Source organism: Triticum dicoccoides, chromosome 7B, assembly GCF_002162155.2.
Source record: "Triticum dicoccoides isolate Atlit2015 ecotype Zavitan chromosome 7B, WEW_v2.0, whole genome shotgun sequence".
Taxonomy (NCBI): Eukaryota; Viridiplantae; Streptophyta; class Magnoliopsida; order Poales; family Poaceae; genus Triticum; species Triticum dicoccoides.
Genome location: NC_041393.1, coordinates 401,844,928 through 401,871,219, shown reverse-complemented (window position 1 = coordinate 401,871,219; position 26,292 = coordinate 401,844,928). Strand labels below are relative to the sequence as shown.

General features: G+C 45.9%; 1 protein-coding gene across 1 annotated transcript; it reads right to left on the bottom strand.

The window, feature by feature from the left end:
* Positions 1 to 23,278: 23,278 nt before the first annotated feature.
* LOC119341134 (DEAD-box ATP-dependent RNA helicase 27-like) lies at positions 23,279 to 25,637 on the bottom strand. The gene is made up of 7 exons (XM_037613014.1): positions 25,475 to 25,637; positions 25,081 to 25,389; positions 24,942 to 24,983; positions 24,752 to 24,856; positions 24,603 to 24,671; positions 24,384 to 24,509; positions 23,279 to 24,149 (listed from the first exon to the last, which is right to left on the bottom strand). The coding sequence occupies exons 1-7, from the start codon at positions 25,619 to 25,621 to the stop codon at positions 24,003 to 24,005; spliced, it is 945 nt and encodes a 314-aa protein (XP_037468911.1). The 5' UTR covers positions 25,622 to 25,637; the 3' UTR covers positions 23,279 to 24,002.
* Between the last annotated feature and the right edge of the window lie 655 nt (positions 25,638 to 26,292).

Genomic DNA, 26,292 nt, shown 5'->3' with positions numbered 1-26,292 from the left:
GTCCACACGAAGTGTTCGGATTTATTTTTGCCACGTGGCAGATTTCAGCAAAATTTCGATGAGCTCGCTTGCGCCTATTATTTGAGGCAAAAGTCTCGAAGGCTGTCAGTACCGCATTGTTGTCTTCGACAGGATGTTGCTCTGCTTTATGGTTTACAAGAAGATCCTCACCGCTTTTTGCTACCTGCCAGAGTATCCAACATGCTCTAAGGCTATGCGTTGGCGTGGTATCTGGCGTGCTGTGAATTTTGCATGGCCCATTGAGCCATTCTTCCAATAGGGTTCCATGCCCTGGAGTGGGCTTTGGTTTTTTGGGAATTGGATCGGTAACTTACGAGAGTTTGCCCTTTTAGCTCGGACGAAGGATTTAGTGAGAGCCGGATTATCCCAAAAGTCTATTTGGGTTTTCCAGGCGCTTTCCATCGCACAGTACTTCTGTACTATGGCTGCTAAGTCGGCAAAGTGTACTATGTCACGACGACTTATAGCATTAAGTATCCCTTTGTTCGTGCAATTTTTGCAGAAAAGTGAGATTGCGTCTTCCTCGCGACAGTCCTTGACCCTGTTTATCACAAGGAGGAATCTGGCCCAGTAGCGATGTACTGTCTCTTGGGGCTCTTTTCTAATATGGGAGGGACGACATAAGTCTGGGTGGATGGGCGTAGTTAAATACGGATTCTGATCCGATCTAACACCCAGGGGTAGAGGAGCTTCCGGACTTGGCAGCTCGGGCTTCGGGATGTTGCCTGATTTTTCCGGCCCGTTGCCCGATTCTAAGTTCAGGGTCTGGGTCATGTCCTCCCGCGAACGGGTATCCGGCTCAGAGAGCTTGGCGATCCGGACATAGTTCGTCCTCAAAATAGAGGGATAATCCATGTGTGGCTCTTCCACTACCGCTATCTCGTGGGTGACCGGTGGGGATTTAGTATCCCTTTGGTCGGGTTTAAGCCCAATCCGATCACAGTCCGTAGCGACTCCCAGAGCGGCGATGCGATCCAAGAGCTCATTAAGGGAAGAGAGATCCATTAGATCCATCTGTTCGGCGAGTTCCGAATTGACGTGGAGGCTGTTTTTGATGACCCGAGAAGTCATCGTCGGCATGGCAGGCGATCGGGCGGTCACGACAAAGCCGCCTAGTCAGAGAGTTTGGCCTACCGCCAGGGTTCCCCCAGAGGTGATGTTGTCCTTGACAACGAGACAAGCCATCAAGCCTTATTGCGATGACACAGAGGAACTCTCAATGAAAGCACCAATGTCGGTGTCAAAACCGGCGGATCTCGGGTAGGGGATCCCGAACTGTGCGTCTAAGGCTAGTGGTAACAGGAGGCAGGGGACACGATGTTTTACCCAGGTTTGGGCCCTCTCGATGGAGGTAATACCCTACTTCCTGCTTGATTGATCTTGATGATATGAGTATTACAAGAGTTGATCTACCACGAGATCGTAGAGGCTAAACCCTAGAAGCTAGCCTATGATGATTATGATTGTCCTTCTACGGACTAAACCCTCCGGTTTATATAGACACCGGAGGAGGCTAGGGTTACACAGAGTCGGTTATAAAGAAGGAGATCTAACATCCGAATCGCCAAGCTTGTCTTCCACGCAAAGGAGAGTCTCATCCGGACACGGAACGAAGTCTTGAGTCTTGTATCTTCACGGTCCATCAATCCGGCCAATGTATATATTCCGGCTGTCCGGATACCCCCTAATCCAGGACTCCCTCAGCGAGCGCCTGCGGCGTCTAGACGAGGAGCCCCCTGCGGCGCCTCCCGGCCTGAGCGCCCAAGGCCCAGGAGCGTGTCCCGCCATGACCTGCGCCCACCGTGACCGTCCTACCGTCCTCATCATCGTCCCGCCTTGGGCCACCGCAGGGCAGGAGCCGGCAGTCGAAGTCCACCACCGGGGCCAGCTGCTTGTCTTTCTTGGGTCCTTCTGGCCATCCTCCACATTCTTGCTCCAAGTGCCAGGGTACACCCTGGGCATGGGGCGGTCGTCGTTGTCGTCTGAGTCGGAGGAGGAGATGCCGCTCTTCGCTGAGGCAGGGGAGCGCGGCAGGTAGGGAGTCTAGTCCTCCACTAGGTCCACGTGGATCAGCAGGTCATGGCGCGGAGCCGTGAGCGGCCGGGCCCCAGTTCGGCCCGGCGAGGAGAAGCCGAGCATCTCTTCAACGCGGCCGGCGCCATGCTGCAGGCCCTAGAACGTATGCTTCGTCGGGATCAGGGCAGCATCCCACACCCACACCCAGCAAGCGAAGGTTTTGGTGTGGTCGCGCTCGTGGGTGCGCTCAAAGTTTTTAGGAAAGGCATCTGTCAGCTCTTAATTTTGAGTGTTCGAAAGGAGTTGTTATCAAAAGGTTTACTCAAGATTCTCTCTTTCTCACGCAGCTCTCTCTCTCTCTCTCTCTCTCTCTCTCTCTCTCTCTCTCTCTCTCTCTCTCTTGCATGACCCCCTCCATGCCAGCGTTTCCCGTGCCGTGATCATTGCGGTCGATGACCACCCCACACCCGTAACCCTGCCGACTTTCAGACGCCAAATTCTGACGAGATTCCGATGAACTTTTTTGTCACTTTTTCATCTTTTTTTATCATCTCTGGCCACGGCGATGCTCCTCCTCGGCGTCACTGTCTACGAGCGAAGTTGCAACATGTGTGAAGGAACACCTACAGAGAGTAAAAGTTCACCTAGAGGAAGTGAAAGGATCGAGAAGAGGTGTCTAGAGGGGGGGGGTGATTAGACCCTCAACAAATAAAGTTGGCAATTTTTAAGTTTTTCAAGTTGAGGTGGTAGATTAACACAATTTCAAGCATACACAATACAATTCAAGCAAGCATGCAAAGAGTATATGAGCAGCGAAAAGTAAAGCATGTAATTTGGAAGAAAGTAAAGGGATGGGATTGGAGTGTGCAAACGCAATTGGAGACACGGAGATTTTTGGCATGGTTCTGATAGGTGGTGCTATCGTACATCCACGTTGGTGGAGACTTCAACCCATGAAGGGTAACGGTTGCGCGAGTCCACGAAGAGCTCCACCCATGAAGGGTCCACGAAGAAGCAACCTTGTCTATCCTACCATGGCCATCGCCCACAAAGGACTTGCCTCACTAGGGTAGATCTTCATGAAGTAGGCGATCTCCTTGCCCTTACAAACTCCTTGGTTCAACTCCACAATCTTGACAGAGGCTCCCAAGTGACACCTAACCAATCTTGGAGACACCACTCTCCAAAAGGTAATAGATGGTGCATTGATGATGAACTCCTTGCTCTTGTGCTTCAAATGATAGTCTCCCCAACTAATGCGGAGCATCCCACGTTCATCCCCATGTACACTCCGACTACTCTCCAAACCCCAAGAGGACTTATGACGAGACCTCAACTATACGCCACTGGACACAAGGTGAATTCGCTCCTCTCCGAATCGTCACTTTTCATATGTGAGACATGGCTACTACCTCAAACGTGTGTGCTATGCATGTCCAGGAACCAAGAGGAAGGCCATGGAACAGCTACGAGCATTGGACAAGACGGTGAGGACACCAAGCGCGAGGAACAAGAGGAAGAGCTGATGGGAAGCTACAGCGCTTGGACGTCCCACAGCAGCCGGACGACCGACGATCTTCGGACGTTCGATGCCTGGAGACTCCACCAGCCAGATCGACTGCAGCCGAAGCAACCTACAGCGCCCGGACGATCGCCAGACACCGGACATCCGACGACTCCCAGGGCCACGGACGACCGACGCCACCGGACGACCGAACGACCCGCACCCGAGCCGAAACTACGGATGTCCGACATCTCCGGACGTCCGAACCGTCCTAAAGCTCCGGATGACCGACGTCCTCCGGACGTCCGACACCTGTGTGGCTGCAGCCATGGGCTTATGCCCTTGTACCCCTTCATTTGGACTCCCATTTGCACTACGACTATAAATAGGTCTCTCCCACCTCCTAGCTAGGTTTAGCAATGGTTTAGCTCATATTTTGTGTGAGAGCCTTGCTCATCCACTTGGTTACTTCTCCTCGGAGCTCACGACCTCTTCGGAGAAGATCCCCCCAAGAGGATTCAAGACCCCTTCAAGGGAAGACAATCAAGACCTCCTCATGGAGAAGAATGGTTCCCTTTGTATCCTCACCTTTGTTGTTTTTGGATCATGTGTTACTCTTTGCTTTCGGTGATCTAGCACTCGTGTGATTGATTCCTTGTCGGTTTAGTGATTCTCTCGTTTTTCCCGTGTTTCCCCTTTGTGTTTTCCGCGCGTTCCCCGTGTTCCCCCGTAGGATCCACTCCAAACGTGAAAGATCGTCCACATAGGGTTCCGCCCTACATCATCTTGGTATCATGAGCCACGTTGATCACGTTTTTGGAGCCCCTACCCCTCTTTTTCTAGCTTGATTTTGTGTGTTCTTGCCTAAATCCGAAAATTCCCACCAAAAATAGCCCCAAATTTTTTTGTGATTTTATTGATTTTGTTGATTTTGAGCCCCTACCCCTCCTTTTCTAGGTTTGATGATGTTTTGTTGATTTTGATCCATGGATTTGCTTGGTTTCAAGTGGATCTAGTATCTCCCCAAGTTTCCCCATCTTTCATCCACGAAATCTCATCAATTTTGACCCCGAAATCTCCATTTTCTGCTGAAAATCGTGCCCCGGAACTCGCATCTCGTGTTGACCCCGACCCACCGGACGACCGACGTTTTATGGACGTCCGGAGCCCCAGGAACGACCGGACGTCCGACCTTTCCCGTACGATCGGAACCCCTGACCCGAACCGAATTTACGGATTTCCGACTTTCCCGGACGTCCGACGACCGGACATCCGACCTTTCCCGGATGTCTGTAACCTGTAGATTCCCACTTCGGCTGATTTTTGTTTTGTCCATATCTGAACTCCGATTCTGACGTTCTTTAGCTCGTTTTGAAGCTATTGACTTCCCCCTTCCCATAAAAATACCACCAACGCCATTTGACTCCATCAAATTTTTGAAAATTTGGCAAGTTTGCCTAGGCCCTCCACCATATCATCCGCATAGCAACCACCGACTTCCGCAACCTAACCCATTTTGATCCCCATAGCATTTGTGGTTGCTTGAGTAGTGATTCGAGTCTCCTAAGGTGTTTCGGCTACTTAGGGACAATTGCTTCTTCATCAACCACCAGCACCACTTCCGCATAGGCTTACCCATCATACATTTCCAACCCAACATAACCCAATTTTGTTTGAGCTTGTCGAGTTGTGGCTTGTGTCTCCGAAGGTGTTTCGGCTACTTAGGGATGGCAACTTCAACTTCGACACGTGTATAGTCCATCATTCCACTTCCGCATTGCCAAGTGCAAACCACCACCGATTTACGCTACCACCATTTGACATTTGTCATTTGAGATTTTGAGTTCGCGGTTTTTCCGTTTCCTAAGGTGTTTCGGCTACTTAGGGATGAGTCTCCATCATCTTGGTCTCTACATCAAGAACACCTCCACTCATCATCGCAAAGGACGGTAACCTCGACGACACCATTGTATATTTCCCTTGCAAATTGCATTGATAACCCCTAGCCCATTTTGCGTTACTTGCCTATCGAGACTAGCCATTTGAGTATTGCCGGCAATTTGACTTGTGCACATTAGTGATCATACTTCCCATAGCATACATACCATATCATCTTGGTATCATATCATCAATTGTGTCTCAAGTTTGTTCCCGCATATACACAATTGCTATCTTGGTTTGTGCATTGTGCAAAAGTGGCCATAGAAAAAAAAAGAAGAAAATAAAGCTTTTAAGAAAAAGAAAGAGAGAAAAGAAGCTTGTAAGCAAGTGCCATAGCATCATACCACATTGTATATAAGGTTGTCATATCCGATCATCTTGGATCATCTAGAGAGAAACACCGAGAACCATACATACATAGCATACTTGGGATAGAAAGTTTATCCATTTTGCATCTTATAGGTTGTGCACAAGTGTCGTATCCACCTATTGAGCAATCATGCTAGTGTCTCTCTTGAGTTGTGCAACATGAGCGTTTTCCGTGGATTCCACATTTTGTGCTCATTCCTTGGTTGCATGACCCCATTTATCTATCCGTGTGTGTGTTTCTGTGTGCCATTCTTTGCTATTGGTCCATTTGTTTCACTTGCGAATTTGTGAATCTCTTTCAACATTATTGACTCTTGCTAACATTTTGCATTAATTTTTTGTGCCACTATCCTCATCGAGCTTCACCATAAGCTTTACTTGTGTAGGTGTGAGAACCGACAAGAATTGGTACCAATAGTGCTATTTCATTGTCCGCATTTGAGTGAACTTGATTCATTGTCAACATCGGTCAAGGTACATTGGTATAAGTTCTTCTCTTTCTCCCACTCATATTTGCTCGAGTCTTGTGATGGATAGGCAAGGCATTTCCTCTCCGGTCTTCGACAACCACGACGGCATGAACAACTACATCACCAAAGCATCCATCTTCGATCTACAATGACAAATGCAAGGCGCACAATCAAGATTGCGAGAGCGCATCGAGAACATCTCCATAGACATTCGTCACTCCGAAGCAAGAAAAAGGGACTACATCGACAAGAAGCTTTCCGCACATAAAGAGGAGCAAGATGCAAGGATGGAGGAGATTAGAGCCTTGATCAAGTCTTCTTCCCCTTCGTCATCTTCAAGGCGGCGACGTTCAAGCCACAAGTCTTTGGAGCGCGAAAAAGATGCAAGTGCAAATCGTCCTCGTCCACATCTACATGGCGACCACCATCACATTCGTGATCAACATCGTCATGAAGGGCAAGTCACCTCCAAGCAACATGTGCACGACGACGACGAACGACATCTACTACGAGCTCAAGCACGACAACGACATCATCATCATGAAGATGCTCCACAAGCGCAAATGCACAAGTCCCAACAAGCCCTACTTCACGCCAAGTCGAAGCTTCATGAGCACAAAAGAAGACTGCGAGACGACCACCACCAAGACGGCGCTACGGCTACATCAACCACTTCGGCATCTTCGCCAAGTGTTCTCAAGGCATCTTCGCCTTTGGACGTATGGCATCTTCGCCTACTTCCCACGAGTACGCCTACAACGACTTCATCAAGTCCAAGGCGACCACCTACAAGCGAGGGCGACACTTCCATCTTCGGAAGCCCCCAAGGAAGATGGACGAGCATGGGAAACACCCTTCGGTCATGGAGACGAGCTACGAGGTGCCACATCATATGGGCCTCCAACAACAAGACGGCGACAAGACGGTCGAGCAAGGGCCATCCCCTTCGACCACGGCGACGAGCGCGAACATCTTCTACAACATGAAGACGACGCCCACATTGGACTCATACTTCGAGTCAAGCTACGCGACCGTGCATGGAGACATTTGCACCTACATCTCTCCGACACCCACATATGTCGAGATGCCCCAAGTGCCATGTGAGGAGAGCCACCACCACATGAGTGACATGAGTGACTCCACCATACGTGACATTGAGAGCATTCCCTATGAGAGGATGAGTGTGACCACCACTAGCCCCACACATGAGAGCATGCCACACATCCTATGTGAGGTTGAGCGCCATTTGAGTGACTCCACCAACCATATGAGTGAGAGCATATTTGAGGGAGTGAGTGAGCCACAACACTTAGAGAGTGAGATAGTTGACACGGCACGTGAGGCCACTATGATTTCTAACGACTTAACCTCTACTCCTAGTGTGTTTTCTTCTTTGGTGCTAGGCCCCCTACATGATGACATGCCTATCCTCGACGAGTACATACCTCCAATGGAGACAACGATGGCCATGGTGGACAATGATGCACCCCCCACATGGTTCCATCAAGATGAAGATGACAACGAGTGGATTTTCAACACCTCACCTACAACACATGAGCAATGCTCCATAGGTAACATAGGTGATGGTGCTTCTCTTGTCCCACTAGAGGACTATCTTACCAATGATTGCTCCATGATGTTGACCCACCTATTCCCATGCTTCATGCTATTGAGACTTCTTCATGCCTTGACTTACCTATTTATGATGAATATGATGATGAGCATGTTGAGTTGCCTAGTTGTGATGCTATGCTCGATAGGATATCATGTGAAAATTCTTTTGGCCACATCATGTTTGACAATCCATTGAACTTGTCATATGCTATGAGTGAGATCTCCCATATTGCATCATTTCAATCTCAACATAGTAACTATGCATGCCCCATTAAAATAATTCCTATTTGCACTTATGGCATAGATGATGAGATGGTGGTCATTGGCTTTTGCTTCTCTTGTGATGATATTGCCATGCTTCCTTTACATGATTTGCGCAATTCATCTACTATGTCATGCCATGGTCACATTGTTCCAAATATGCATTGTTTTGGATGTTGTCAATATTCTCCATGTGACGTTTCCACTAATGCTCATGAGGAGTCCCCCATAGTTTCCTCATACATATTAGGAGATTTTGATGCATTCCATACTTTGCATTATTCCCATAATTGCGTGCACCTTATGCATTCCGTGAATAATAATGCTGTAGATATTTCTTATGATGCATTACACAATTTGAGTCTCCATTATGCTATACATAATAACAAACCTCTCATGATGGATGACATGTTTCTATATCACGCATCTCATTTATTTGAGCATTGGATATTTTGTGCTAACCGACACATGCACGTGCGCATCATGATGGATGATGTGTACATATACCATGCACACACAATTTTTCCTTTGCCTTTGTTTTGTGTAGGTACTCACATATACTCGTCAACCTCTCAATCCCAAGAGTTGACGAAACGAGCTCTTGAGAGCAACGACGCTTTGGGATCACGTGAATTGTCCTTACAACCATTCCCTTCACGCAAGAACTACGTGCATCTCTTTTACTTGTCTCTCACATGGCTATGGGATATTTACCACTTGTCACCTTATGCTCATTTTCCCGTGTTCACTTTGCATGTTATCCTTGCTTCTATGCCTTTTCCATGCAATTGTGACCCTTGTTTGCATCTACCCATGATTCACCATTATGATACTCCTATGTGTATTTGCATGCTTGGTGGAGACCCTTGTTGCTATTGCCATATTTATCATGTGCCCCATGTTATTGATGCTTGTTGTGTTGGGAGAGTCATGATGCCCCATTGCTATTTACATATAGTCTCTCGCCAATACATTGATGACATTTTACTCATATCTTGCTTTCATGCTTGTGATATGTCATGTGCATTATTCATGCCTGCTATTTGCACACATGACATGCTTGCCATGATTCCTTCTAGTATGTTGCATCTTCGCACTACTAGCTTGCTTGACTTGATAGCTATGATTGCTTGCTATGTTGCATCACCCATGTTCCACTATTACTTGCTTTCTTGGGTTGATGACGTATATGTTCATGCCTCTCACATGATATATCTTGATCATTGTCTCTTGTGGCCATTAGTTGCATCTTTCATATCCACTTGTATTGAGTGCAACCATCCTATGCTTATTGATCCTAGAGACTTTGACACCTTACTTGTGATGCATGCTTGTTTGATTGAGCCTATTGTATTTGGTTGTTCTTGCATCATATGCCTCCATACTATGAAATGCTCCCTTGTACTTTCTTATGATGAGCATGATGCATACACTTGTTGGGTATCTTACCACTTGAATGATAGGTTTTGCATTTCCGCTAACCTCATTTGTTTTTCCGAGTGTTTGTCATGTTCTTTCATTTTGGAGGATTCACAAGGCGGTGGCGTTGTGCGACAACTTGGTTATGTGATGGCATACATGATGTGCAACTCCAACATCTTCGGGAACATTCATACGGTGAACTCCTTCCCTTTGAGCCATCCTCAAGTACGCATATTGGATGGGTCACTCTTTCATTGTTGTTTCCTTCTTGTTGTCTACATGATACATCTCGTGAACGGAGGAGCGACATTGGAGATTGGCTACATGGACCTTCACATTGAGGAGCGCTCGCACTTATTGGATGCCTCTTCGGAACTCCACTCATGCCTCGACATCGAGCTTTGGTACACCAACACCTCCATATTTGTTGATTGTGCTCATACATGTCATGCTCGATGGACATACCATACTCACCACAAGTTTGCACCCCATGCATGGATTGACTCACATGATGCTTGTCTTGTTGCATCTATTTCCATGTCATCCATGATATATGAGCTTGTGCATTTCCTTAGCAAATTTGTTGTGATCTACCTTGATGGCATATTCATACATCATTATCATATTGTCCACCATCAATTGCATGATAGCTTACACATGTTGAGCATCCATTGCCATATTCATGCTATTGATAAACCGTCTCACTATGACATCATTTTGCACTGTGGCTGCATTGATCATATTTACAAAACATTTGTGTGCACAATGATTGCATTTCCTCACATGAATGCTTTGCATCTCATTCTAGATCATCTTGATAAGCTTCATGCGCTTTGTCACGACCAATCTTGCCGCACGGACTCATTCTTACATAATGGACACTTTGTGTGCGCTAACCATTGTATTTCTGAGTGTTGCTTGTGTTTGCTCTTTTTGCATGTCTATCACTCCGGCGACACCTTGGACTACTTGGATTGCGCCATGTCTTCAACTTCGTCCAACTACAAGTCCTTCTATGACAATCTTTTCCATGGTGATGAGGATCACGATCCGAGGTTGGATCTTTCCCAAGGGGGGGGGGAGATGATGCGGAGCATCCCACGTTCATCCCCATGTACACTCCGACTACTCTCCAAACCCCAAGAGGACTTATGACGAGACCTCAACTATACGCCATTGGACACAAGGTGAATTCGCTCCTCTCTGAATTGTCACTTTCCATATGTGAGACATGGCTACTACCTCAAACGTGTGTGCTATGCATGTCCAGGAACCAAGAGGAAGGCCATGGAACAGCTACGAGCATTGGACAAGACGGTGAGGACACCAAGCGCGAGGAACAAGAGGAAGAGCTGCTGGGAAGCTACAGCGCTCGGACATCCGACAGCCGTCGGACGACCAACGATCTTCGGACATCCGACGCCTGGAGACTCCACCAGCCAGATCGACTGCAGCCGAAGCAACCTACAGCGCCCGGACGACCGCCAGACACCGGACGTCCGACGACTCCCAGGGCCACGGATGACCGACGCCACCGGACGACTGAACGACCAGCACCCAAGCCGAAACTACGGATGTCCGACATCTCCGGACGTCCGGACCGTCCTGAAGCTCCAGACTACTGATGTTCTCCGGACGTCCGACACGTGTGTGGCCGCAGCCATGGACTTATGCCCTTGTACCCCTTCATTTGGACTCCCATTTGCACTACGACTATAAATAGGTCTCTCCCACCTCCTAGCTAGGTTTAGCAATGGTTTAGCTCATATTTTGTGTGAGAGCCTTGCTCATCCACTTGGTTACTTCTCCTTGGAGCTCACGACCTCTTCGGAGAAGATCCCCCCAAGAGGATTCAAGACCCCTTCAAGGGAAGACAATCAAGACCTCCTCACGGAGAAGAACAGTTCCCTTTGTATCCTCACCTTTGTTGATTTTGGATCATGTGTTACTCTTTGATTTTGGTGATATAGTACTCGTGTGATTGATTCCTTGTCGGTTTAGTGATTCTCTCGTTTTTCCCGTGTTTCCCATTTGTGTTTTCCGCACGTTTCCCGTGTTCCCCCGTAGGATCCACTCCAAACGTGAAAGATCGTCCACATAGGGTTCCGCCCTACATCACCAACACTCAACACTCTCACACAGATTTGGCTATGGTGGAAAGATGATTTGAATGGAAAGCAACTTGGGGAATGCTAAAGATCAAGATTCTTGTGGTTGGATTGGAATATCTTGGTCTCAACACATGAGTAGGTGGTTCTCTCTCAGAAAATGAATGCTGGAAGAGCAGGCACATTCTGATGGCTCTCCTCACGAATGAAGAATGGGTGGAGGGGGTATATATAGCCTCTCCACAAAATCTAGCCCTTACACACAGATTCCCAAACTCGGTGGGACAGAATCATAAAACTCGGTCAGGCCGATTCAGGTCAAAATATGAACGTTAGAGTTTTCGGTGGGACTGACAAGGTCAACTCGGTGGGACCGATGTGCAGGGGTTAGGGTAAAACCTCAACTCGGTTTGATCGATTACTCAAACTCGGTGAGACCAATTTTGGTAATAAGCAAACAGAGGATTGGTCTAGCAAACTCGGTGGGACCGACTGAACAAACTCGGTTAGACCAAAAATGTTACAATATATCACAGAGAATTTGCAAGCCCATCTCGATCAAACCGAGATCCCATCGGTGAGACTGAAGTGACTAGGGTTTGGCAGTGGCTGGATTAGATGAAACTCGGTGGCGCCGGATAGACAAAATCGGTGGGGCCGAGTTTGACATTTAGGTTTAGTACATATGTGGATGTGAGAAAGTGGTTGAGGGTTTTGGAGCATATCACCAAGCACTTTGAGCAAGCAAGCCATTAAGCAACACCTCGTCCCCTTTTAATAGTATTGGCTTTCCTATGGACTCAATGTGATCTTGGATCACTAAAATGAAAATGTAGAGTCTTGAGCTTGTTGCCAATATGTGTCCTTAGCATTTTGAAGGGGTTCCACGTCCTCTTGTCCATGTTCATGCCACTCCAATGTTGAACTCTTCTTAAATATACTAGGTAGAAATATTAGTCCAACAACAGATATGTTGTCATAAATACCAAAATCTTCCAGGGAGCACTTGTGCTTTCAGTCTCCCCCTTTTTGGTAATTGATGACAACATACATCAAAGCTTTAGATAAAGATATAAGGAGATAGCAAGTAAAGCTTTGGAAGGACATGCAACATGCATTAGCTCCCCCTACATGTATGTAATCATGGGATGATAGATCATAAGAGTATGAGAATGCATAAACATATCAGAGCAAGCAATGAGTTACATGTGTCTTGGCTATATGCATCAGAGCAAATGATATAGATACTGGAAATATACCTTCATGTTTATGAATCTCTCTTGCAAAAAAATGTACCACAACAAGAGATCTTCATGCACATGAATGTGATGCATATACTCAACTTGTGGTCTTGAGCTAGCTTTGAGGAAGATGTACTTGGGTAAACAAGGTTAGATAACACAAGAACATCTACTAGACAGAGCAAGAACTAAAGAACACAAGAATACCAAGACTGGGATGACATGTAGAGTGTGAGTGTTAGGTACTCTATTTGGTTATTGGCATGTCCCCAAGAATAAGGATATGCAATGAATTCCAAAGATTTTCTTCCCTTAGGTGTCTTTGTCCCCCTGAATCTGACATGGGATAATGGGAGCAGATAGGGTAATAGAAAATCAGAGCAAACAAGAAAATCAGAGCAAGATAGAGTCATAACATGTACTATCATGTCTTTCCCCTCTTGAAGACATGATACAACTTTCCTCTTAAGGATAGGAGCATCAGGAGAAGCTTTTATGAGTGCATTCTCTCTTATGTGATAAGCTTTGGTGTGCTCCCTCTCTCCCCCTTTGACATCAATTTCCAAGAAAAAAGGGATTTCTGTAGCATGAGTCAAGTAGGTTTGGTCCTTGAGTCACATTACAAAGCCACGTGTAATATAGGATGCTGGTAGAGGACAAGTTGCAGAGAGTGGAGTTGGGACAAATAAGCAGGATACAAGTGACAAGGATTTTGTCTCAGGACTGAAATCGGTAGCACTGAATCGTTATTATCGGTGGCACCGAGATGGTTCGGTTTAGCCGAAAAGATCAGATCGGTGAGACCGAGTTCAATCCAGAGAGTAAATACTTGTCACCTCAGCTCACTAGGACAAATAAGATCTCACAAGGATATGCAAGGAATTAACTGAAGGATTTGCAATGAATTGGATGCAGGGAAATGCAGAAAAGAAAAGAAAAGAAATCTAGATGAAGTTTTTTTAAAGGGGAACTAGCATGCATGAGACAAATGCAAGAGCACAAAGAAACAACAGGGAACTTCATCTAGAAAAGGTCGGCAACAAATTCACCTATGTTAGAGTATTTTTACTTAGGAGTCAAGTGAGGACACTTGATTATAGGTCATACTCATCGTTTAAGCTCAAAATGGGGTTGCCATTTTTCGTTTAAGCATATTGATGTATTCACATCTTGTTGAGTTGTCCTGACCCATGTCTTGGGGTGAAGCTTCTCTAAGATGGAATGATATACCTTGGGTGGTGGTGTTGAACTTGGTTATGTAGTTGAACTTGTGTAGGGTGCTCAAGTTGAAGTAGATCATCAAGAGATGGGAGCACCGCTTGTATTTGAGGTTCATATTCCTACATGGGTTAGTCTTGCAAGGAAGAGCACTTGTGTATCCAAAGTGACAGACATGAAATTTTGATACCAATACCAATTGAAATTGAATATCAATTGAAAGTTGATATAAGGAGTTTGTTAAAGGATATATTGAATGGATTCGTGCTTCCTTGTCTTCAACCACCATTTTATAGAGACTTGGAGATGTAGCGATTGCGTAGAATGTGATTGAGTTGTAATCTCTTAGAGTTGGGTTTATGCAAGTACCTACAAGGGTTATATAGCATGCAAGAGTACAGGAATATCCAAGACATATTATCATCATCATAAGAGAAATGTCAAGGATTAGTCATAGTTAGGCTCATGCCTTGCATGCATCCACATGGAGTTTCTACTACAAATTTGAGGCATTAATGATGTTCAATTCACCTCTCAACCTACAAAACACTTTCTCATCAAGTGGTTTGGTGAATATATCCGCCAATTTCTTATCGGTGTGAACATGCTTAAGTTTGATATCTCCCTTAGCAACATGATCTCGAATGAAATGATGATGAACTTCAATATGCTTAGTTCGAGAATGTTGCACGAGATTATGAGCAATCTTAATAGCACCCTCATTGTCGCAAACCAATGGAACATGTTTCACATATATCCCATAATCTTTAAGAGTTTGGGTCATCCAAAGTAATTGAGCACAACATGAACCGGCGGCAATGTATTCCGCTTCAGCGGTGGATAAGGATACCGAGTTTTGTTTCTTGGAGGACCAAGACACAAGAGATCTACCAAGAAATTGACAAGTACCCGAAGTGGAGTTTCTATCAACCTTTTCACCAGCATAGTCCGAATCAGAGTAGCCAACAAGATTAAAAGAAGACCTCTTAGGATACCAAATGCCAAAATTTGGTGTATGAATTAAGTATCTCACTATCCTTTTCACAGCCTTAAGATGACACTCTTTGGGGGCTGCTTGATATCGTGCACACATGCACACACTTAGCATGATATCGGGACGGGAGGCACATAGGTATAAAAAAGAGCCAATCATAGAGCGGTAAACCTTTTGGTCAACCGGTTCGCTATCCTTTGTCAAGTCAAGATGTCCACTAGTAGGCATCGGGGTATTCATACCTTTGCATTCTTGCATGTTGAACTTGTTGAATGAGTCCTTGGTATACTTTGTTTGAGAGATAAAGGTTCCCTCCTTAGTTTGCTTGATTTGCAAACCAAGAAAGAACTTGAGTTCACTCATCATAGACATCTCAAACTTCTTCGACATAAGCTTCCCAAACTTCTCACTAAAATGAGGGTTAGTTGATCCAAATATAATATCATCAACATAAATTTGGCACACAAATAATTCTCCATCAACCTTTTTAGTAAAGAGTGTAGAATCAATTTTACCAATTTCAAACCCTTTATCAAGAAGAAACGTAGTCAAGCATTTATACCAAGCTCCAGGAGCTTGCTTAAGACCATAAAGAGCTTTGTGAAGTTTGTAAACATGGTCGGGTTTCTTAGGATTAACAAAGCCGGGAAGTTGTTTAACATAAACTTCCTCCTCAATTTCAAAATTAAGAAAAGCACTTTTGATGTCCATTTGATATAAGGTAATGTCATGATGATTGGCATAAGCAAGTAAGATGCGAATGGACTCAAGTCTAGCAACGGGGGCATAAGCCTCACCATAGTCCATACCTTCGACTTGAGTGTAGCCTTGAGCGATGAGATGAGCCTTGTTGCGTACAACTTGTCCATCTTCATATTGCTTGTTCCGAAACATCCATTTGGTTCCAATGACATTGTGCTTCTCATCGGGCTTCTCAACCAATGTCCACACTTGGTTCCTCTCAAAGTTGTGTAGCTCTTCATGCATGGCATTTATCCAATCTTCTAATTCTTCTTTGACCTTCATAGGTTCAATGCTAGAAATGAATGAGTAATGTTCACAAAAGTTAGCCAAACGATATTTTGAGCGAGTAATTCTCCCGGTTTGAATGTCATCAAAAATTTGTTCGACGGGATGATCTCTTGAAACTCTTGTTCGAACCCGTGACAGCTTTTGTTTGGGTCGGGGTGAACATCCTCTTCATTTTCTTGTTCTTCCTCATGTATTTCTTCATTGTTGTTGGCGTTGTTGTTCTCCTGTGGAGGTGGAGAAGGAGGTCATCGAGATTCGTCTTGTTGTACATCCTTGTTCTCATCGTCTTGACGTGTCCCACTTGTGGATGCCTCCAAGTCAACTCATGGTTCACCTTTGGCGTGAGGTTGAGGCTTCCACTTGGACAGATGAGGTACTCTCCTTCACCTCCATTGGGAGAATCTTGCCGATAGACAAGTCTTGGATTGCTTCTGAAGGATCTTTGTCACCTACATCAATTGGCAATTGCTCTACTTGTAAGCCGTTAGATTCATCAAACTTCACATCTACCGTCTCTTAAGTGTGAGAGTTTGAGCCATAACCGAGTAGGAAACCTTCATGAGACTTAGGAGCAAATTTCGAGCGATGATGCTTATCAAGAATGTAACACTTTGAGCCGAATACCCAAGGTATCCAACTTGGGGTTTGTTACCGGTGAGGATCTCATATGTCGTCTTGCCGAGTAGCTTGTGAAGATATAGACGATTCGTTGCATGACAAGCTGTCTCAACCGCTTCCGCCCAAAAGTGTTTTGGCGTCTTGTACTCATCAAGCATTGTTCTCGCCATTTTGATGAGTGTCCGGTTCTTCCTCTCAACAACTCCATTTTGTTGAGGTGTGTACGTAGCGAGAACTCATGTGATATCCCTTATTCGTCAAGAAAGGTGTCCACATTGGTGTTCTTGAACTCCGGTCCATTGTCGCTGCGAACCTTCTTGATCTTCACTTCAAATTGAATTTGGGCCTTCCTAGTGAAGTTTTTGAAGATCTTTTGGACCTGTGGTTTATCATCAAGAAAGAACACCCACGTAAATCTTGAAAATCATCAACAATGACTAGTCCAAATGAGTTACCACCGAGACTCTTGTAGGCGTTGGGGCCGAAAAGATCCATGTGAAGTAGCTCGAGCGGCCTTCTCGTGGTCATGATGTTCTTCACGGGGTGGCTTCCTCCAACCCGTTTTCCTGCTTGGCAAGCGCTGCAAAGTCTATCCTTATCAAATATGACATCTTTAACACCAAGGATATGATCACCTTTAATAAGCTTGTCAAGGTTTCGCATGCCCACATGACCTAACCGTCTATGCCACAACCAGCCTTTGGAAGATTTAGCAATTAAGCAAGTTCTAGGTTGAGCCTTTTTAGTGAAATCTACAATGTATAGATCACCTCTACGTATGCCGGTAAAGACCATTTTATGATTATCTCTTCGAAACACTTGGCAATCTATTTCAGTAAATAGGACATTGAATCCAAAGTCGGCTAGTCTAGATACAGAAAATATATTATAGCCAAGAGATTCAACAAGCATAACATTTTGTATGGAGCTATCATGTGAGATGGCCACTTTACCAAGGCCAACCACCTTACCCTTTGAGTTATCACCAAAAGTGACATACTTTCGAGGCCCGTCATTTTCAGCAAGCTCACGAAACATATCTTTATCTCTGGTCATGTGATCGGTACATCCACTATCAAGGACCCATTCCTTTCCTCGAGCCATGTAGCCGCGAAGGTTAGCCATAAGACCAAAGTGTCTCGTAGACTCTTCATGATCAAAGTCATTATAATCATCCTCATCATAGTATCCATGTTCAACATCATCTTGAAAATGATCATTTCCTAGAGAGCGTGATTCATTAGATATATGATTTTGACACTGTTCATCTCTATGAATTCTAATAGCTTCAGAAATGATATTGCTAATGATTCCAATGTCTCCTTTGGCACGCATAAGATTGGCAACCTCAAATAAACAATCTCCAAACTTAGGATCATTGGGATTCATCTTATTCAAACTAAGTTTTTCAAGGAATAGTCCGAAAATCGTTCCTCAAGTAATCTCCATATTGTATAAGCACAATCAAGAGTTGGCAAGAGACCAATCAAATTTCTAGGCAAGCCTCTAGTGATAAGATGGATAGTGCTAAGATTGCAAATCATGTCAAGATACTCATCATGGGTAGGATGCAAGGGATCAACAAGGGGTTCACAAGGAGTAGCAATGTACTTGTTCAAGTGATATTCATGAAAAATTCCAAGCATCTCATTTTTCCACTCACTAACGAACTCTCCATCAAGTATAGGCACTCTACGTCTAAGACTCCCCAACGTAGACTCATACATCTTCCTCCAATGGTGATTAAACCAAAGCAATGGAGACCAATACTCTGATACCAATTGAAAGGATCGAGAAGAGGTGTCTAGAGGGGGGTGATTAGACCCTCAACAAATAAAGTTGGCAGTTCTTTAGTTTTTCAAGTTGAGGTGATAGATTAACACAACTTCAAGCATACACAATACAATTCAAGCAAGCATGCAAAGAGTATATGAGCAGCGGAAAGTAAAGCATGCAATTTGCAAGAAAGTAAAGGTATGGGATTGGAGTGTGCAAACACAATTGGAGACATGAAGATTTTTGGCGTGGTTCCGTTAGGTGGTGCTATCGTACATCCACGTTGGTGGAGACTTCAACCCACGAAGGGTAATGGTTGCGCGAGTCCACAAAGGGTCCACGAAGAAGCAACCTTGTCTATCCCACCATGGCCATCGCCCACGAAGGACTTGCCTCACTAGGGTAGATCTTCACGAAGTAGGCGATCTCCTTGCCCTTACAAACTCCTTGGTTCAACTCCACAATCTTGATGGAGGCTCCCAAGTGACACCTAACCAATCTAGGAGACACCACTCTCCAAAAGGTAATAGATGGTGTGTTGATGATGAACTCCTTGCTCTTATGCTTCAAATGATAGTCTCCCCAACACTCAACTCTATCACACAGATTTGGCTATGGTGGAAAGATGATTTGAGTGGAAAGCAACTTGGGGAAGGCTAGAGATCAAGATTCTTGTGGTTGGATTGGAATATCTTGGTCTCAACACATGAGCAGGTGGTTCTCTCTCAGAAAATGAATCCTAGAAGTGTAGGCACGTTCTGATGGCTCTCCTCACGAATGAAGAATGGGTGGAGGGGTATATATAGCCTCCACACAAAATCCAGCCGTTACACATAGATTCCCAAACTCGGTGGGACTGAATCATAAAACTCGGTCAGACCAATTCAGGTCAAAATGTGAACGTTAGAGTTTTCGGTGGGACCGATGTGCAGGGGTAGGGTAAAACCTCAACTCGGTTTGACCGGTTACTCAAACTCGGTGAGACCAATTTTAGTAATAAGCAAACATAGGATTGGTCAAGCAAACTCGGTGGGACCGATTGAACAAACTCGGTTAGACCGAAAATGTTACAATAGATCACAGAGAATTTGCAAGCCCATCTCGGTCAGACCAAGATCCCATCGGTGAGACCGAAGTGACTAGGGTTTGGCAGTGGCTAGATTAGATGAAACTTGGTGGCGCCGGATAGAAAAAAATAGGTGGGGCCGAGTTTGACATTTAGGTTTAGGACATATGTGGATGTGAGAAAGTGGTTGAGGGTTTTGGAGCATATCACCAAGCACTTTGAGCAAGCAAGCCATTAAGCAACACCTCATCCCCTTTTAATAGTATTAGCTTTCCTATGGACTCAATGTGATCTTAGATCACTAAAATGAAAATTTAGAGTCTTGAGCTTGTTGCCAATATGTGTCCTTAGCATTTTGAAGGGGTTCCACATCCTCTTGTCCATGTCCATGCCACTCCAATGTTGAACTCTTCTGAAATATACTAGGTAGAAATATTAGCCCAACAAGAGATATGTTGTCATAAATTACCAAAATCACCGAGGGAGCACTTGTGCTTTCAGGAAGAAAAGTGGTCGCCGGCCGTCATCGCTGTTTCTGATGAATCATTGCGTTCTGCACCATGCCATCATGACACTAAGAGAGGATGAGGGGAAGAACCCATTCACACAAAGAAGTGCTCAAGACATTGCCCATAGAGGATGAATTTCACCTACTTTCTTGAGTACTTTGCCACACGCTTACGCAGCGCACGGTGAATCTCTATCACATACATTTGGAGAGCATCTATCCTTGGACCTAACTATCTCGTGGACATCATCTAGTGACGAGAAGTCACCATTGGTAACTTGAAGGAAGAGGAAGGAAGAAGGAAGAAGAGGGACAGAGGCTTCATGTTAGGAGTTAAGTTCGAGAGTTCGGTTAGGTTCATGTTTTCTTAACTACTCAAATTTGAGGAGTTAAGGTTTGCACAAGTGTTTGAGGACTAAAATTTTGAGGGTGCTCATGGGCCTCATTGACAGCTCGGAAAGAGCAGCCAATTCGTCATCAAAGTGATCTCTCTTGGGATGGTGCCCAGGTGCTCCCTAAAGCTATTGCGGATGGGAAGAAGATACAGGTGCTCCCTAGCGAGAAATGGGTTGGATATACGTCTTTATGGAAGTGGTCGGCATTTGACGACCTTCCTCGACGCCTCTTTGAGGCGTTGTCTTCCGCTACGTCCTTGCCCTTGGAGAAGCCGCACTCAGTAGCATTGTCGAGGACCAACTTGTCCGCAGAGCATTGTAATGAAGAACATATGCGTAAGCATGTTACAAATGAATCAGAACTACAATGGTGATAATCTTCATTGCACGTTGTCATGCGGAAGGGGAGGGCTAGTACAAGGATCAAAACTACAATGTGTAGAACCAACCATCGTACTATCGACCATCCTAATACATGAGTTGCACAACAATGAAGATCGCATTGACCTACCACCTGATTAATTGATCTAACCCCAAATCGAACTGTTGTACCCCCAAATCTAACCCAGAGCAAAGCCCTATCAAACCCTATATCAAAGCTTTATCAAAGCCTAAATTCAGGCCTAACAAAGCATAAATTGACCAGGGAAGGGCTTATTGCCGTTGATGAAGTGACGATGAAGCGATCGCAGATGGTCGCCATTTAGATCTTTCCACCGCCGATGGTCGCTGAGCTGTCAATGAGAGAGAGAGAGAGAGAGAGAGAGAGAGAGAGAGAGAGAGAGAGAGAGAGAGAGAGAGAGAGAGAGTAGGTAGGGGAGAGCGAGCGGCAAGAGAGGGGTGAGGGGATTTATAGCGTGCCTTCGGGAAACAATGCACAGTCTTCCACTCGTTTCCGCACATACAACCATGTGTCCTCGGGAAACAATGCACAGTCTTTCACTCGTGTACCACTGAATTTTCTGAAATATTTTGACCGAAACGTAATATTTCAATGTCTACTGAAATTAATGAAATTCAGTGAATTACAGTGAAATCTCACTAAAAGTGAAAACCATAGTCCTTGCTCGAATCTAGCCCGCTAAAAACGGTCGATTCAGTCGCTTCTATATAACCCGACTCTGCGCTGCTTTGAGGAGCGTGCCATGCAGGCCCAGTCGATCGTGCATGTATCCGATCGAATGGACTAAATTCAGTCTGGCTACCACGTGGGTGTTATGCGAGCAGCCAACCGGTCCTTGAGCTCTCTATATAGAGTTCTCCGAAATTCGAGGCAAATTCCACCGGCCACATTCCCGATCTCCCCATGTTGTTTCCCTCGGATGCCTCTGCAGCCGGACGCAGGCGCTGCCGCGTGCATCTGATTCATGTTTAATGACTGTTACTGCAGCCACGGTCGGCGCGTGCACTTCGATCTGAGGCCCAATCGTAGATCCATCATCCATGTTCAATGGCATGGCATGCGATGCGAGGCGCGGGCCTCGTCGTCGTACTGTACCATGTACGTGTTCGCCTGTTTGGTGCCCAGACGTACCCCAGGCGTTAATTCTCTGGAGAATGGGTACATGCACGGGGAGAAGTTAAATAGGCTTTGACGTTATGGGCACGCATTCGACGTGTTACGTCCAGACCAAGGAATGTCCATCCAATCAGCTACGTAGCACACAGAGGCTAAGATTGAAAGTACATACGTGAATCTGCACGGGGAGTAGTTTAACTGTCGGATTCTCTGCCACACTTCGATCCATATACCTCGATAACTGAAGCCTACCATAGTAGCAATGATAGCGTGCTCAAATCGGTCAAGCGTACGAGCACAGCATTTCCAGATGAACCGATCCAATGGATCCCAGAATTCGCACAAATTCACGCGTCAAACCGGATGCACGCACCGCAAGACAAATGCAGAAACATTACGATCGAGTTTCCGATCCCATGAGTAGATGGCCGATTCTATTCCAGGAATCGAAAGCCCGAATTCTGAGCCTCGGATGCCACCCCGACACCGAAATGAGATGTCCTCTCTCGGATGCTCTGTTGCACGCTCCTGCAGGCTGCAGCTCATGTTAATGAGTAATGACTGCCGCCTGCGTAACGTTAGCCACGGTCGGCGCTCTGAATCCCGATCGCATCTGGTCATCGATCCATACATCGACCCATGCATCTGGTAGCAGCAGCAGCAGGCGTATTACATGAGCTTAACAATATCCCATCTTTAATTCTCTCAAGGTCAACACAGTGTTAGTTTAACTGTCAACTTCCCTGCAACGCTTGGATCCACATGTAATGGATTCAGGACGGCTTGCCTCGATAACTGAAGCCCACCACAGCGTATTCAAATCGGTGAAGCGTACACGCGCATCATTTCAGGATGAACAGATCCAATGGATCCCAGCAGATGGATCGGAATTGGCACAAATTCACGCGTCAAAACCAGATGCACGCACGCAAGCACCGAGAAGGGCAAGACAAACGCAGGAGCATTCTGATCGTCAATTTGCACTCATTTCAAGTAATCCATGGAGATAAGCTTAGACCAATCAACGGGAATCACTGGGTGTGTTACATGTCACGCACTGACGCACGTAAAAAAATGGATGCACGCTCGTTTCACAAAAAAAAAAGGATGCACGACGCGACGCGACCCTCTGGCCTCTGGCCGCCCGCTTATAAAAGGAGCGCCGTGCGGTCTCGTTCCCGGCGAACAGCGACAGAGTGAGGCGTTCAGCAAATAGACTCCACATACAGATCGAGATGGTGCACAGGCTTACACACGAAGGTGAAGAGGCTGCCGGCACCATGGAGGGGAGGAAGAGGGAGTCGACGGCGACAAGGAGGAGGAGAAGGAGGCAAGGTGGCGGAGACGCCATCGCGGCGATCAAGAGGAGGATGCTGCGGTGCAGCGAGGCCGGAGAACGGGTGAGGTTCAAGCGGAGCTACTTGGCAGGCGCAGGCGGCGGCGAGCAGGGCGACGGCGCCTCCGCCGTCTTCTTCTACCTGGCCTGCATCGCCTGTGCGCCGGCTTAGTTCATCAGCTCCTCTTTCCTGTGTTCTTCACAGGTTGTAATTGCCTGATTGGAATCATATATAGTCCGCGTTAGCTCACTACTCCGTTGTCAGTGGTAGGCTCTCAGGAATCAAGATGAGATGCTCTTGTCGTAAATATTTGAGTTATTTCTATGTTTTCTCTCTCAATTTTTACTCCTCTGTAGTAAAATTTTAAAATAGGGCAAAGAAGGATTAAGCTTACATATAGTAAGATTCAACAGGTAAACCGCACTACAACTCTGATGCCATAATATCAAGTCGTCTAGCAAAATTGTACAGAGCCAAGTGACTTCAATGCTCTGGTGTTATCACCTCCGACATCTTAAACCACCGAGAAAATCTGACCCTCTCTCTGGAATCTTGCAAACTGCCGGTTATAATTAAGGATTTGCAGCATTGATGCGACGCCTCTTTCGCCTCTCTCTGGAATCAAGGCCTCTGTTGTAACCTACTTTCTTCATAGCTCTGCCCTCCAGGCCAATGTCCACTTTTGGAGGGTTCCTAAAGCAGAATGATGCAGCTACATCCTGCCAAATTATAGTGAATTGGGCATTAGTCTTTTTTTTCCGTCTTTTTGTCAAGTCCCAAACTCCAATTTGGGGGTGATGAAAATAATATCAGCAAGTACTTCCGAGAGGTGCTCACCGAAAAATAAGATAAAGACAAGTGTGTTTCGACATGCTAGGTAGGACAATTGAAATTGTAAAACGGCCAAATGAAAAAAATACAGATCCCGCAAAAAAGTTCGACAAGCATTTTACCTTCAAACAGAGACTATGAACCTTAAAGATGGCTTTCATTGTGTGTGAGTTGTATGCTAGAATGTAGGATCTGTAGGCTTGTTGAGCTGACTGGTGTAGGAAGTAGTTCTCGCCAACGATTTTCTCCTGCTCAACAAATTGAGTTGTAACTTGTTATTAATATATTAGATTAGAAAAAAGTGGATTGGAACACTCAAGAGTGGCAAAAGATACACTTACAAAATGTGCTTGCAGATTTGGCACATTCTTGTTGTTAAACTGGTGTTCGGTGAGATGAATGTTGGCTGCCTGCAGGCACACTAAATATGTGATTTCGCTAACTTTAGAGGGAAAGAAATGCCATATTATCTCGGTGCAGAATTGATTACCCTCAAGGAGATAAGAAACTCTAATTCTTGGGGCAGTAAGAATAACAATACAGTTGCTTTTCCTTTATCACCAGGTGCAGTACGCCCAACATGATGAATGTAATCCTGAAAGTCAAATTCGATTAGCTTAGCACAGTTCAAATATGAGAGGAATTCCTGCAAGTCAAATTCAGATCATCGACGTACGTACCTCTGGTTCATCTGCTGGAGGATCGTATTGCACAATATAATCCTAAAACAAGGCCATATATATATCATCATTAGATCAGTGCCCGGAAAAATATTTCGGTCGCACTCAATTAAAGATACAGTGGCAGTCAAAACCTCACCACATGAGGAAGATCAAGTCCACGTGCTGCCACATTAGTGCATAACAAGACACCCTTTTGTGCCGTGCAGAAGGCAGACAATGCTGCAGTTCGGTTGAGCTGCTCTTGTTTCTCGTGGATATCGGCACACTCTATCTGGAGAAAATTTAGAAGCTGTGCATGGAACTCGACTGAACTACGTGATGAAAACAGCACCATGACCTTCTTGCTAGACTGTTTCCTCTTCAGGAAAGCGTGTAAAACCAGGAACCTCTTCTCGCTAGGAACGACACTGTATCCCAGCTGCAAGCCTTCAGCATTAGCCTGTCTCTGTCAAAGCATCGGCGTTATTTTTGCAAAGAATTTTTGTCAATATTTGAGAAAAAGAGTTGGACAGCTATATGCGATACGGTACCCTGGTCTCCTGCTCCTCGTCCCCCGCCTGCGAGGCCGGCTCCTGCATCTCCTCGCCGGTTTCCACGGTGGCAGCGGTATCGTAGACTGTTTGCTCCGACTCCGTTGATCGCTCTGCGGAGCCCGTGGATGCGGCTGCCGGCGACATGGCGGAGCTCCGTTTTAGGGTTTTGGTGTCGCGCGGGTGGGGCTTCGCCGTTATGACAGTCGACGACACGGGGAACTTTTATATATACAGGGAGATAAGAGCATCTACGGCCAGCGTCCAAACCAGTCTTCCAGGCGGACAGCTTTTTTTTTAGCAACTTATACGGGCTCCTTTAACGGACCTCAAACGTCCGAATTGATCGGCACCTTTCTTCATATTCAGCCCAATTTTGGGGTAGATATGAGACACCCAGACGCGCCCGTCACATGGACCCGGCAACCCTACCCCATCATAATTTGCACCAAATCCATCAAACCCTTCCTACTCCTCCCTCGTTCCTTTTCCGCGTCCGAGCCCTCGCCGTTCGCTCTTGCTCCCCATCCTCCCCGCCGGTCCCGATCCACCACCCTAGATGTTGTCTAGCCCATCCCCGACCGTCGCGACAGAGGTTGCGTCCGCCTCGTCCGTCGGCGTCCCATCCTCGGCTCCGTCGTGCAAGCCGGAGAAGAAGCTGGAAATTGAGAGGGAGAAGATCGAGTTGGAGAAGTAAGAGGCGGCAATCAAATGGGAGCTCAAGAAAACCAAGACATTTGGAGAGATTGAGCTTGAGAAGGAGAGGTTGCAACAACCAGGGGACACAAAAGATGCGAAGATCATGTTGGCGGATGAAA